Genomic DNA, 14935 nt, shown 5'->3' with positions numbered 1-14935 from the left:
TAATTAGACATCTGCATTTCTGATTTTCATACCCTCTACAAAAAATAAAATAAAAATAAACTTGTTTAAGAATGTAGTTATAGTGCACCAAACATAAGGACCTAGTAGTTAACATGTTGCTAAGAGGCACACTACTTTTTTTTTTTTTTTTTTTTTTAATAAAACCCAGGCTTAACAAGATGCTCGGACATAATTGATGCCTGGGACTTAGTTATCCACTTTATATGTTAAAACAGATCGGTGTTATTAACTAGCATCATAAGACAAAGCATGCAGTTCAGCCACAAGCTGGAAATACTGCAGCGCTTGTACCTATAGGAACCAAATAGCAGATTGCTACTGTCCCTTGGTAGTTCATGAAAAGATACCCCCTTACATTTAATATCCTTATATAATTAATCTAATTCCCTTTTGGATTTAACTTTTTAGTTTTAAATTAGAATATATTTGCTTCTCGTTTATTTATTTTCTCCACTGGCCTTGACAGTTTTGTAATGGAAAGAAAAATGCAATGCAGGTGCCTATTTGTAATAGTAAGTAGCAAACACATCATCCGCAGCCAGAAGACGGAAACCAATTTGCATTCTGCAGATATCCTCCAGAGGAGGAAAGCAATTAAAAGCGTTTACACTGGTCACACGGTCACAACACTTTGCGTTTACGAAAAATGCATCACCCACTTACTATAGGAGGCCCTAAGTCCTACCCCTAAATTTTAACACTCTCGGTTCCGTACACGTTGTAACCTTCTCTATATGTGGCTAAATTCTCGGTACTCTGCGAAGGGCTTGGGTTAAAGTTCTGTTCATTGTTTTCCACCTTCATTCTCTTGGCCTCTGCCCTGGACTTGTAACAGAACTCTATCAGAGCCACCAGCATTGCCAAGCCCAAGCCTCCAACAAGAATGTAGAAGACACCAGCCACATTGCTGAGACTCAGGGCACTTGTCTTGTCCTAGAAAAACACATTGAGAAATGCCATCAGATACATTCACAATGGTGCATATGAACACAACATAACACATGGCTTACTGCTAATATGCTACTACAAACTAACTAACTACTACTAGTACAACTACAACTATCAATACTACATTTACAGGCATACAATTATATACTTCTTAAAATGTAATCAAACAATATAGAACACAATTACAGTGCATTACTTATTTGTGAGTAACTAGATACAAAATAGCAGAAGATAATGTGAGATGTGCAATCTAAAAAGTACTGGGAATTTTCACAATATCTGGCAATTCTGTACTAAGTAGTTTCTAATGGAACTGTTGTGGTGTGTTTCACCTGGAAGCAGTGCACTAAATGTGTACTCCAACAAATATTAAAACAATGCATTTAACAATACTTGAATTAGTATATTGATAGTTTGTGGTTAGTTATATAATACTTAAGTTTGCAAACTAGCCTGCATGTTAGTTTTTCATCTATAATCTAAAGATGGATATTAATGCTTACCCTTTCTTTTCCATAATAGCTGATGTATTATTTATTAAACAAGTTTTGTTGCAACATATCCTAGTTTAATTAATAACACAATTGAACACCATTTAAGTAGTAAAACAAAAAAGTACAATGATGTCACCTATAATAATAATAATAATAATAATAATAATAATAATACTTAATGGTCATTTATAAAATATAGCTAAGTTTATTAACAATTTGGGGTGTTAAAACTATACACAGTTTTGCATGATATATCCTGGATGGTAATTTTAGCTTATAAAATAATATTGTTATATAATTATATTTATCAGTTTTCAACAAAACAGAATACTATTTAAAATGCATTTCTATTTTAATGCTTCCAGCTAACATAATATATATGATCAGTTTAATTTTCAAATAACATTGTAAAGCAGTCCTATAATCCTATACACTTAAATAAATAAGTCATTTTAGATGCTTATGATTGTAATGTGAAACGGTGAGTAGAATCAATATGTGCACAGTGCTTACACATGCCATGTCATATCTCTCTACTGTATACAGTATATTACAATCTCCCTCTCTCTCTCTCAAATCTGCATACAGTTTTAATTCCTTTACTGTTTTGTGTATACAACAGTAGGTCCCAAACTGCAGCGACTGACCTTACTTCCAGAGTCCTTGGGTCCACATTCCCCTTTATCGTACCACCATTTGTTTTTCAGCTTGTCTAAGATGCCTGCCTCACTGAGTTTCAAAACGGCAAGGTTTACGGGAGTTCTTCACGTGGAAAATAACATAAATAACATTATATATGTTATTTTATGTTATTCAATTAAATCTACATAGAATTGCATTGCAAAGTGACAGAGCAAAGTCCCATTGAGTATATGCATGTATACATATGGGCCCAGGTCGTAGCTACACACATATGAATGGGACCTGCTCCATCGCTTTAGGTAACTGGCACATACTGCTGTGGCCGATTTTGGAAGAAAGTGCAGGCAATTACTGTGAACCCAGAATTATTGGCAAAACACACATTCCACATATGCAGATTTATTATTGCTTTAGAATTAAACTGGTAACTATGAACTTAAGCAGGTATCTGAAGAAGAATGTCTTTATAGGAGTATAAATCTTAAAACGAATTTAACGTCTGAAGTCTGATCAATCTTGTACATTGTATTAATGGCTATAAATTTCCAGTATTTAAATACAATAGTACAAGGCTACTTATGGATTATACAGTAAATACTGCAGGAATGCTTGTCATCCTCCTTTTAAACAGCAAATACTTGTGTTTTGACAGTAATTGCTCTGCTTTTAGTTTTTCTTATAGGCTGTGTGCCCCGCTATTGTACCACTAACAGGCACAGTGTGGGTAAGATGCCACAGCAGATGCACCAATTACTCTATACTGTTTACCCGCCTTTGGTGACATTGAGGCTAACCTTGGAGTCCCCTCCCCCGCTGCCACACTCTCCTTTGTCGTACCACCATTTGTTTTTCAATTTGTCCAAGAGGCCTTGTTCATTCAGTTTTAAAACTGCGAGGTTAACAGCATTTCTTGAAACGATAAAACATATTTGTCAGAAAATGTACAGCCCTTAAGGGTTTAGAAAGGACAAGAATGGAATGACATGCCAGTGAACCCCCCTCTGAATAAACCTCTCTTTTTGATCATTGTCAGTCAGATTTTTTTTAGCTCAAAACATTTTGTTCAAGGCTAACATCTTAGGGCTTTTATGCATTACATAATACCGTTTTTTTTTTTTTTTCCCCCTGAATTATTGTTACTGCAGTGATCCTTTTTTATTGCTGAAGTCCTAATTTAAAATAAACCCACAAATGGATGGATATTTATATTTCTATAGCAGTTCTATATCGGTAGCTCATGACTATTTCCATTTATCGTGGCTACTTGGGGATTGTCTGTTTAATATATGGGGTGACAAGAACGTGTACGGGTAGAGGGAAGCTACAGAAACCCAGACTTTGTGACATCATCACTCCAGACAATCCCCATGCAGCCTGAAGAAAACACCAGCAGAACTAGCGCTGGTTCTGCTGAACACTGCAACAGAACCACAGAATATCCATTCAATCACAGTTTTAGTTTTAGAGCTGCAACAATTTTGCTGGTTTTGCCTATGGAGAACTTTTGAGAATGCTGCCCAAAATAGTTCTTTTGTCTGACATGTTAATTTAATAATCCAGCCAGTGGAGGGTTAGACACATGAAAAGCCTTTGTTCATTTGTTTCTTTTTCTAGCCTTTGATGTGTATAACCCCGTACTGGGTAGATTACTTTTTACTGCAATTACCAGATTTAATTGGTGGAACTTTAGAAAAACTTTTCTCCATTTAGGCAAACTTTTCATAGTTCACAACAGGAAGCCTAACAGTATTAAAAAGATTGCAAAAGGAAGTAACAATAATTTATGTATTGTAAAAAAAAAAAAAAAAAAAAGTAACCCCCCTCCCCCCTCCTCGCCTCCACCTCCACTCCCCCCCCCCCCCCCCCCACTCCGGTATTCTGTAAGCATTTCCCCTACATCGAGCTCTGGAGCTCTTACACCTGTCTGTACAGAGATCCATCTCCTAAATCACGGGGCTGCCAGTAGCTGTAGGCAGGCCCTCGGCACTGTCTAGTTCTGGCTTGCTTCCCTACTGTGAAGGTGACAACCCTGCAAACAGCTACTACCACCCCACCACTCAACGCTCTTGGGTGGGCCAGGACCTCAATCTTAAGGATGGGACCCAGATTCATGACCTCAGGGTTGACACGCTAACATATTTGACTTCAATTGAGCTGTAAATGAGTTGCATTTCTTGTGTGTAGGGAACTTTTAACATTTACAGAAGAGAAGAGGATAAGGGAAACTGCAAAAATGTATTCGTGCATGTAGAGCCAGTACAATAATTAAAAGCCAATTCCCTTTTAGGTGACATTGTTTACTTTTGATTCTATAGTAATTGCATTTTTTTCTTTTAATGTCAGTGTTTGTCTTAAAAGGAAATCTGAAAACAGAATTGTCATTATTATTGATAACAGAAACCCACCCTCACCCTGAGTTTATTGCACATCTGTTGTTGTAATTACAAACAGACCAGTTTGGCAATAATGAAACTGAGAAAAATACAGAATGTGTGTTTTATGTTTAATTTGTTGTTGGTTTTAGTCACAATTTTGCACTATATTTTTCTGTTGGGGTAAAGTTTCTTTTTTTTCCAATGCTCTACTTGTGGTGGTGTGGTTTTTAGGCCTTTGTCATAATTAAAATGACCTTTACTCTGTAAAAGCTCTTTCTGTGAAAACCAAATCACAAATGCAAGGCCCTGTTCCAATTGTTCAGCTAATACATATTTTAATTAGCAGAGACTGGGGCTTACATAGCCTATGTTGCATACAATTTAAAATAGCTGATTTTAGGGAATTGTTTTTACAATATTACATATTATGCGTCACTTCTTTTGAAAAACAAGAACAACGGGTGCTCCTGAGTGGCTCATCTAGTAAAGGCAATCCACCCAGAGTGCAGGATGTGCCCTACAGTTTGGAGATCGCCAGTTCGAATCCAGGCTACACCATGTCTGACCGTGGCCAGGAGCTCCCAGTGGGCGGTGCATAATTGACCAAGCGCTGCCCAGGTGGGGAGGGTTTAGGTCGGCTGGGGAGTCCTTGGCTCACCGTGCACCAGTGACCCCTGTGGCTGGCTGGGTGCCTGCAGGCCTGCCTGTGTGCAATTCAGAACTGCGTGGTCCTCCGACACTGTAGTTCTGTAATGGCTTCACGGCGGGCTTGCAGCGTGAGAAAAAAACAGATGACTGAAGCCACACGTTTCCAAGGACGCGAGTGCTTGTCTTCTCGCGAGTTAGTGCAGGGGTTGCAGCAGTGAGCCAGGCTGAATAATTGGGCATGCCAAATTAGGAGAAAATCAGGGGTAAAATAATTGCCGATTCCAAATAAAAAAAAAAAAAAAAAAAAAACCAAGAACAACCACTCATGGGTGTTTAGACACTTCAAGACATGGAGAGAAAGCAACATGGCCACTCTGCAAAACTACAGTTTTACAATTAGATTCAAGAGAGGGTTATTTAGAATGAATTGCAAGCTATGTCAGAATCAACTCAATGTAACATAAAACAACAGAAGAGAATGAAATGAAATATCCAAGCTGCAAAACAAATAAACAAATAAACTAAACAAAAAAAATGCCACAAAATTCACACAAGACTATTTTAAGCGATGCTCTCTAGCCATGTAAAATAACAACCTAGTGTAACACCTCTTTTCACATCAATTTAGTTTGAGAAGAATAGAAGTCTGTGGAGGTTATTCATGTTTTAGAAAACAAGCCTACAGGAATGAGACAGCCCTTTACTTTAACCACTTGAATACTAATTCCAAATTCCACAGCTTCTGATGGAGTAGTCACTACTGTATGTATCTGCTGAATAACTATTACTCTTCCCTAGTATCTTGCTCTATACCTGTTGCAGAATAATTAAAAGAACAAAAGAGAGTTTCCTAAAGATTCTGTAGCCCTCCTTTAACAAGACAGCATAAATAAATAATTACATTAAAAAAAAAATCACAAAAGTTAAAATACTAGTAGGTGTAGCCGCGATGCAGAAACATCTGTAATAGTTTTTAAATAAATACAATAATTTCTGTTGTGCTGTTTTTGAAAGGATATGCTCATGCCACTAATTGTAGGGGTTATCACATTTTTGCATCTCATTTTGACCTCTTTCTTTCAGTCTTAATTAATACCATTTGGCTCAAAACACTTTCAAAGGTATTAAAAGCAAATATGAATAATTGAGGCACCCATGGTGGCATCCGATCTATACGATCAACAGGTAGGTTATATGGATTATCATCTTACAAGGGGACTATCTGACAGTAAATGAAGGTACCACATACAATGCAGTCAGTGATGTTTGCAAACCCTGCTCAAATCACCAAGCCTGCAATATAGTTTTAAACCCCTGAGCATTTCATAGACATTTACAAGTTCATAAACCATTTAAGTTGTTTCTGCTATATGCATAAAGTGGCGCCATTCTCATTAAATATTGAACCTTTCCTGCAGAGTTGAGCTCCCTGTTCATTTCCTTCTATATTTAACTATTAAGTGCAGACAGCAAAATCTTAAGTGACAGTGAAAACTCAAGTAGCAGAAAAGAGATTATTGATGTTATTGATTGCTTTCATTGCCCAATTTATAACACAAACTCTTTTCATAAAGTATCATAATCCATGCTGGAAGTTCACAAGCACTCTCCCTATCTCCAAGGACCATTAATTGCCTCCCTCGCTCTACTAAAGTCACTCCGAACCAAATACTAGTTTCTAAACAACAATTCACTAAATTAATTTGGGCTATTCCAATACCAGAGGTAACTGTCAATTGGAAGAGCGCATTAGAAAGTGGTTAGAAGAAAGGACCAAGCCCAAGATGACCCTGGATTTGAATGCTACTTTAGTGTGAGTCCTCACAGCATTTAAATTAGGAAATAGAAAACTAACTGGAAAGTAGATCCCCAGTTAGTCTTAATCTGTAACCATCATGCCGCAACTAATATATGATACATGTTTACTGGATTTGAGGGTTATAATGGAAACATATTGCCCTGATGGATAAAGAAGTGATGACAGCAGGTTATAATTCCTAGTTGCTGGAGGGAATTACTGTCCACCATCTGTCACTGTTCTTACCCCCCAGGGGGGGGGGGAGGCAAATCGTTTCCACTATGAGATCCATGAGGTTTATTTAGCCTACTATTAAAACATCACCATCAAACTTGTGACAGCTGCTTTAAAAGGCTGGGGACTTTAAATAAATAAAAGGACATATTTAAAAACAAAGCATCAGCAAATCATTTAAATTACAGCTGTAAGAAACTTTGTTAGTGTCATGCTCTATTTTGATTGTTTGTTTTCACATGGCCAAAAGACGCACTTAATGCAAAAATGCTTTGATGTTGAGAAGATATTGTAGTAAACAGTTTGTTACCTGTACGTTGCTCTAGAAAGTAAAAGGAAAATAATAAATACAGCACGTACCATTTTCACACACGACACAAAATAACTAGATACAGTATAAGGGGCATCAGGGAAGGTGGAATACTATAACAACACATCATTATATTGTTACACTATTCCACCTACCTTAATGGAGAACCCTTGGGTGTTGCCACTCCGTAGCCTTTGGAATCCAGGTTTCCCCCCACTTTCATTGTATCGCAAGGCTTCCTCTGCTCAATGTACTCGTTCATGGTGGACTCCAACAGAAAAGCAAACTTTCCCTTCGATTTCCGAACACGGGCTACTCCCTCTGCAGTGGTTTTGCCAAAAACTGTGGGTTCTGCCGATTTCATGTAAGTCCACATCTTTTCATACACTGCAATTTTTGATCTCTGGAAAAAAAAAAAGAGTAGACAAAAGCATTACCATGCAAAGCACTTACTGTATCAATTTCAGTCCTGTTCTTATTATTAGAAACGAGCAACCAGGTGTGAAAAGGCATATCGGTAAGGTGACGTTTCTACATCTGCTGAGCCGTCTGTGTAATTAAAGGTGGAGTTGATAGCCTTATAAAAAGATATCCTTCCCTTCATCAGTTTCAGTGGAATTTTCCCTACAATCTCACACACTGTAGTTGAAGTATATAGTGTTAAAATATAGTGTTAAAGCTGCAGTAATGTATAAACAAGATTTAAAACAATAAAAAAAACATTTCCTTCACCTCTTATTAACACTAGCAACACTGCCCCCTTTTTTTCTTATGTTAAAAGTATTTTGGTATTAGTAAGAACATAGATTAAAACCCTTGATTTAACACACACTGCTATGCCACACACTTTGAAAGCTTGTGACACTGTTGCACCACAACTGTGGTAGGCTCACAACAGGGAAAAGGAAACATGGAGCATATTCATACCAAGTAATCAATATCTTAAAGATCTGTTTCATCAGTTCCAGCAGAACCTCCATACACCGCATGCTGGATATCTGCAAAGCAAGCATGCATTCTAAGAAGGCTGCCTTGTGGACTGATATTGACTGTGTTGTGCAGTTTACTGAAGATATACAGCTTTAGCAGCTATTACAGCACTTGCCCTGAAAAACTCTTTGGTTGACCCTGAGTCCAGTGTTCCGTAAGCGATCTCGGTTTGCTTGGAGAGGTCCTCTGCACTTTCGATTGGCGAGACCATCCTCTCCACAGTGAGGAAGGCAGCGAGGTTAGCCGTGTAGGATGAAATAATAATCAGCGTGAAGAACCACCAAACGCCTCCGACAATGCGACCCGACAGAGACCTAAATACAAGGAGAAGAAAAGAAAAATACTTACAGCTCACAAGGAAAAAACAAAATCTCAGTTTCACACAAGGAACTGACAGTTCTGCCACTGTTATTATGACCTGTTTGCTTGCTTGTTTTTGTATTGTAGCTGCTCAGCTTTCAGACTCCTGAAACAACGCAACCAGGACATTGTTTTCATTGGATTACAAATACTATTAGATTCTTAAAAACAAAAACAAAAAAAACATTAAAAAAGGCTAAAATATTGAGACAAAGTAAAAAACACCACAGCTACTGTACCGTTCTGCATGTATTAAACATTCACATCTCTTGTATACCATTTTATAGATTCCTAGGCCCGCACATGTTTTCTGTGCCTGTTGACAATTTAATCTACAAGCAAAGCATACAGGTTTAATACTATTCTAGGATCAACAACAATATTCCACATATGAAGTATCTGAAATCTATTCAGTTGCATTACCTTTTTAAAATATCTATACTGCTGTATTATTAGGGAAAGGTTCAAGTTATTCAATCCAACTTCCAGGCACGGAAGGACATGACTCCAACTCAGCCCTGAGTCAGCGAAACAGAGCTACACTGCCCCTCTGGAAAATATGTCTTGCTACAAATAAATTATTCTTGCCATAAAGTGATTGCATGCACACTACAAAGGACATGCAGCTGTTTGGTGTAGGCTTGTAGTCTGGAGCAACAGTTAAGAGACTGTGCTATTTGTGTTCTGCCTTAAATTGACAATACGAGTAGGGCAATGGCATTATGGGGCAAATGGGAGCCATGACAATATTGGTTTGTAAGCAGTTCCACAGAATAAAGAGCTGCCTTATGACAAAGGAGCACTTAAATTCACTCATTGGGGTTCTTTGCATGACTGAATCATATTAACATATTCTTATCCAGCTATTCTGTATTAGATTGATCTCATATTGATGGAGTTCAATTTTTTCTTGGATAGTGGAAGGAGGATGTGTATTTGAGGATGTGTTCAAACAGTTACACATACACAGCCCTTCACTGAAGGTGGGGAAAAGGGTGTGTGAAAATGAAAGCGAGATATATATGTTGTTTTTTTTACCCATAATACTGCACACTGTATAACACTCATGGCATCAAGAACTTGTACATCATAAAGTAATTGTAATTGCTTTGTTCCTTCAAGCCACTTGCATTCCACAGTATGAAATTTTAATTATGCTGAAGTCATAACTTTTGTCAGCAGTTACAGCTCCGCAAGAAGAATACTGACAAACCATTTATATATTTTTATATATATATATATATATATATATATATATATATATATATATATATATATATAATTCTTGAATAAAAACCTGCAGACGCTATACATTTATTGGTAGTGGGCTTCAGCCTTATAGACAGATAACAAACTGATAGTGGGCTTCAGCCTTATAGACAGATAACAAACTGAACATTGTCAAATACAAAAACCATACACGTGATTAACAGAAACATGATTTATTTTTCTTTTGAATAAAATTAACAGAAATCTCAGAGACCACCAATAGTTCATAGTTCAAATGGAATAAATCAAACACACAAACAAACAAACAAGACACGTGTGCTGTCCTGAAGGAAAAGTGTAAAAGAACTGGCTTCTAAACTTTTCCATTGATAATAGAGACCCTTAAAGATATATATATATATATATATATATATATATATATATATATATATATATATATATATATATATACAGTGCCTTGCGAAAGTATTTGGCCCCCTTGAACTTTGCGACCTTTTGCCACATTTCAGGCTTCAAACATAAAGATATGAAACTGTAATTTTTTGTGAAGAATCAACAACAAGTGGGACACAATCATGAAGTGGAACGAAATTTATTGGATATTTCAAACTTTTTTAACAAATAAAAAACTGAAAAATTGGGCGTGCAAAATTATTCAGCCCCCTTAAGTTAATACTTTGTAGCGCCACCTTTTGCTGCGATTACAGCTGTAAGTCGCTTGGGGTATGTCTCTATCAGTTTTGCACATCGAGAGACTGAAATTTTTGCCCATTCCTCCTTGCAAAACAGCTCGAGCTCAGTGAGGTTGGATGGAGAGCATTTGTGAACAGCAGTTTTCAGTTCTTTCCACAGATTCTCGATTGGATTCAGGTCTGGACTTTGACTTGGCCATTCTAACACCTGGATATGTTTATTTGTGAACCATTCCATTGTAGATTTTGCTTTATGTTTTGGATCATTGTCTTGTTGGAAGACAAATCTCCGTCCCAGTCTCAGGTCTTTTGCAGACTCCATCAGGTTTTCTTCCAGAATGGTCCTGTATTTGGCTCCATCCATCTTCCCATCAATTTTAACCATCTTCCCTGTCCCTGCTGAAGAAAAGCAGGCCCAAACCATGATGCTGCCACCACCATGTTTGACAGTGGGGATGGTGTGTTCAGGGTGATGAGCTGTGTTGCTTTTACGCCAAACATAACGTTTTGCATTGTTGCCAAAAAGTTCGATTTTGGTTTCATCTGACCAGAGCACCTTCTTCCACATGTTTGGTGTGTCTCCCAGGTGGCTTGTGGCAAACTGTAAACGACACTTTTTATGGATATCTTTAAGAAATGGCTTTCTTCTTGCCACTCTTCCATAAAGGCCAGATTTGTGCAGTATACGACTGATTGTTGTCCTATGGACAGAGTCTCCCACCTCAGCTGTAGATCTCTGCAGTTCATCCAGAGTGATCATGGGCCTCTTGGCTGCATCTCTGATCAGTCTTCTCCTTGTATGAGCTGAAAGTTTAGAGGGACGGCCAGGTCTTGGTAGATTTGCAGTGGTCTGATACTCCTTCCATTTCAATATTATCGCTTGCACAGTGCTCCTTGGGATGTTTAAAGCTTGGGAAATCTTTTTGTATCCAAATCCGGCTTTAAACTTCTCCACAACAGTATCTCGGACCTGCCTGGTGTGTTCCTTGTTCTTCATGATGCTCTCTGCGCTTTAAACGGACCTCTGAGACTATCACAGTGCAGGTGCATTTATACGGAGACTTGATTACACACAGGTGGATTCTATTTATCATCATTAGTCATTTAGGTCAACATTGGATCATTCAGAGATCCTCACTGAACTTCTGGAGAGAGTTTGCTGCACTGAAAGTAAAGGGGCTGAATAATTTTGCACGCCCAATTTTTCAGTTTTTTATTTGTTAAAAAAGTTTGAAATATCCAATAAATTTCGTTCCACTTCATGATTGTGTCCCACTTGTTGTTGATTCTTCACAAAAAATTACAGTTTCATATCTTTATGTTTGAAGCCTGAAATGTGGCAAAAGGTCGCAAAGTTCAAGGGGGCCGAATACTTTCGCAAGGCACTGTATATATTCATGTTAAAAACAGTCATTAGAGGCACATATACAATTTGTTAGGTTTGATTATTTTCTTAAGTTTAATTTATCTATTGTTGACTAATTAAAAAAACAAAAACAGAAAGTAAGGCCCAGCACACTCCCTGGCATTGTGTCCTAAATCCACTGGAGTAAATTCATTTGTAATTACTGATGTACCCTGTATCTCTGACCTCCATCTGATTATGTGTTATTTATTGTATTTGATATACAAAGTGTCGAAACAAAAAAAACTTCATTTTTATTTTTGTGGATTACCAAAATTGGCGAAAGGGACAGTATAACAGGTTTGCAAGTTATGTTGTATTGTTTCTAATGTTGATCCCCCCAAAAAATTAAAACATGGTCTAAAACATCTGTTGCATGTCGAAAAGAAAAACAACACAAATTATATATACCACATACAAATACTGTGGTCACTGTAAGTCAAAAGTCAAAATTCTACTGTTGGAAGTGGTTTTATTGATATTTGTGTAATGCATGTACGGTCTCATCCACTGTTGCCAGAGATATGCATTAAAAATACTTACAATTACATAAAATAGTTACTAGCACAATAAATCAGTCTTGAGAGTAATAATAATCAATCTTGTGTAGCAGAATATTTTTGGCAAGGAAGTGTAAGGATTTTTTTTTGTGTTCAGTGAGCGATGAAACTTGAATGTACTGGAGAGATTTTAAATCTCTCAAAAGCAAAGCACTGTCTGCATGCACATGTCCAGAGGCTGTCAGACATATTCAGTAGGTCAGTAATGAACCAGATCGGAAATGACTCTGGCACACCGCTTTGTGATCTGCAGTGCTTAATGGCCGACAGACAACTGAACCACACAGACAGGCTGAAACCAAATGTCTGCTTTGTCTCGTAACACTCAAGGGTTCTACATAGTAAAAAAAAAAACTTGTTATACTGTATAAGGGTAAGCACATGTGAACAAATGGAAGTGAATAGTGGTATGACTATCACTATCTCCTCACCCCTTTTTATCTCTGTAGGCCTCAGTTTTAATCCGTCTCCGGTTGTAGATTTGATGGTCTCAGCCTAGCCCCCGAGTAGAAATGATTCTCTATCAGAAAAACACCATACAATTCAAAACAACTGACAGTTTCTGTTTGTGGGAGGCATATGACTAAACGACAGTGGGTGTTTATGTCAGGATTTAAGAGCTATGAGGTGGAGCACCCTTAACTGTCCTTCGACTTTCATGAATTCCCACAGGAGTATACAGTATTCTCATATTACTGAACCTAATATTATCAGAGTCCTAATTTTATCAAGAACCCCAATTACAAAATTGAGTATTTCCAGATTTATGACACTAATAATGCTCCCACACCAATTTTCTGCCTCATATACACAAACTATTCACAATAATTATTATTACATATTTGCTTTGTTGGTTTGGATGGAATACTGTAATTGTCACAGGTTTATAAATAAACATTGAAACTTCTTCTTTTAACAGGGTGACAAGTTTGACAATGTGCTGAGTTGTGTTGGTTAGGACACATTAAATCGGCATACTTCAGACTATGCTGTGAAATAATAAGATGATGTTCTGCTTCACAGTGTTGATAATATAGATTGCTGTGACAGAGACAGAATAATTCTTGGTGATAAATCTCTCTCCCGAACTGTGAGGGCGCTGTGTAAAGGGAACAGAGTTCCCTGGACTGGATGGCCAGACAATTCATTCCCAGGGTTAGAAGGAAGTTGGTCGTCTAGAAAGGGGGCGGAGCTACGATACACTAAATCATCGACCCGGAAGGGAAACGACGTGGCAGCCGCGGATTGGAGGAGCAGTTGCACTAGTTAACCAAGGGGTCATGATTGACGGTACAAAAGGGGGCGTAGCGAAGTGATCTGTTCCTTGTTACGGTTAAAAGCTGAACCGGAAGGAGAACCTGTGTTGTAATCGTGAGTGTTTTGTTTGTCGTGTCTCACGAATACTTGTTTGTTATTATTAGACGGCTAACACAACCCGGAGCTGTCGCTAAAGGCCAGCACTAAATCCGGACAACATTGCACTTTGTATCACGATAAACTGTATTTGCACAACAAGCACTAGAGCACACACTGTGGACTGGTGATTGTGTTTGTGTTACGTGTGGGTGTTAAAGATCGGCCCTATTATTATTACGGGACCAACCCATGGATTACAACGAAGCAAAACACACCGCTGTATTGCTTGTTATCATTATTATTTACTGTATTTGTGTCATCTGACCATTGGATTTACAAATAAAATAACATTGCACCTGGATTATCGTTGTCTGTCTGTTCATTGATCACTGCTGCATCCCTGCACCTGCACACTGTTAACCACTTTGCCACAATGGCATATAAATTTAATGTGTGATCACAACTCTATTCAATAAGGGCAATTGGTGTGAAGCAAATCAGCAGTAAACATGAGCGAGCCTTTCCATCTGGTTTGGTATTCTTTTAAATGTCTTTCAGCACTTTTTCAAACTGCACCCTCGTTAATTTGAGCTCCTGGTTTTGTATTCTGAGGACACTCCAACACAAAGCAGTGTGGCATAGTGGTTAGGGCTCTGGACTCTTGACCTGAGGGTCGTGGGTTCAATCCCCGGTGGGGACACTGCTGCTGTACCCTTGAGAAAGGTACTTTACCTAGATTGCTCCAGTAAAAACCCAACTGTATAAATGGGTAATTGAATGTAAAAATAATGTGATATCTTATAACAATTGTAAGTTGCCCTGGATAAGGGAGTCTGCTAAGAAATAAATAATAACAAAGGACAGGCACAGAT

General features: G+C 37.8%; 1 protein-coding gene across 7 annotated transcripts in view; it reads right to left on the bottom strand.

Annotated features, from left to right (window-relative positions):
- LOC117406340 (glutamate receptor 4) overlaps window positions 1–14935 on the bottom strand; it is a 96042-nt gene that overhangs the window by 2949 nt on the left and 78158 nt on the right. For 2 of the 7 annotated variants that reach the window (XM_034923116.2, XM_059028513.1), the window contains 4 exons: window positions 8576–8774; window positions 7626–7873; window positions 2900–3014; window positions 820–954 (listed from right to left, as the gene is read on the bottom strand). In XM_034923116.2, coding sequence (XP_034779007.1) covers window positions 820–954; window positions 2900–3014; window positions 7626–7873; window positions 8576–8774 — 697 coding nt within the window. Of the gene's footprint in view, window positions 1–684; window positions 955–2110; window positions 2226–2899; window positions 3015–7625; window positions 7874–8575; window positions 8775–14935 lie in introns of those variants that run through there. The other 5 variants (XR_009329328.1, XM_034923119.2, XM_034923118.2 and 2 more) reach the window with 5 other exon arrangements.

Source organism: Acipenser ruthenus, chromosome 8, assembly GCF_902713425.1.
Source record: "Acipenser ruthenus chromosome 8, fAciRut3.2 maternal haplotype, whole genome shotgun sequence".
NCBI lineage: Eukaryota > Metazoa > Chordata > Actinopteri > Acipenseriformes > Acipenseridae > Acipenser > Acipenser ruthenus.
Note: the sequence above shows the minus strand (reverse complement) of the source record. Positions and strands in the feature narration are given on the sequence as shown.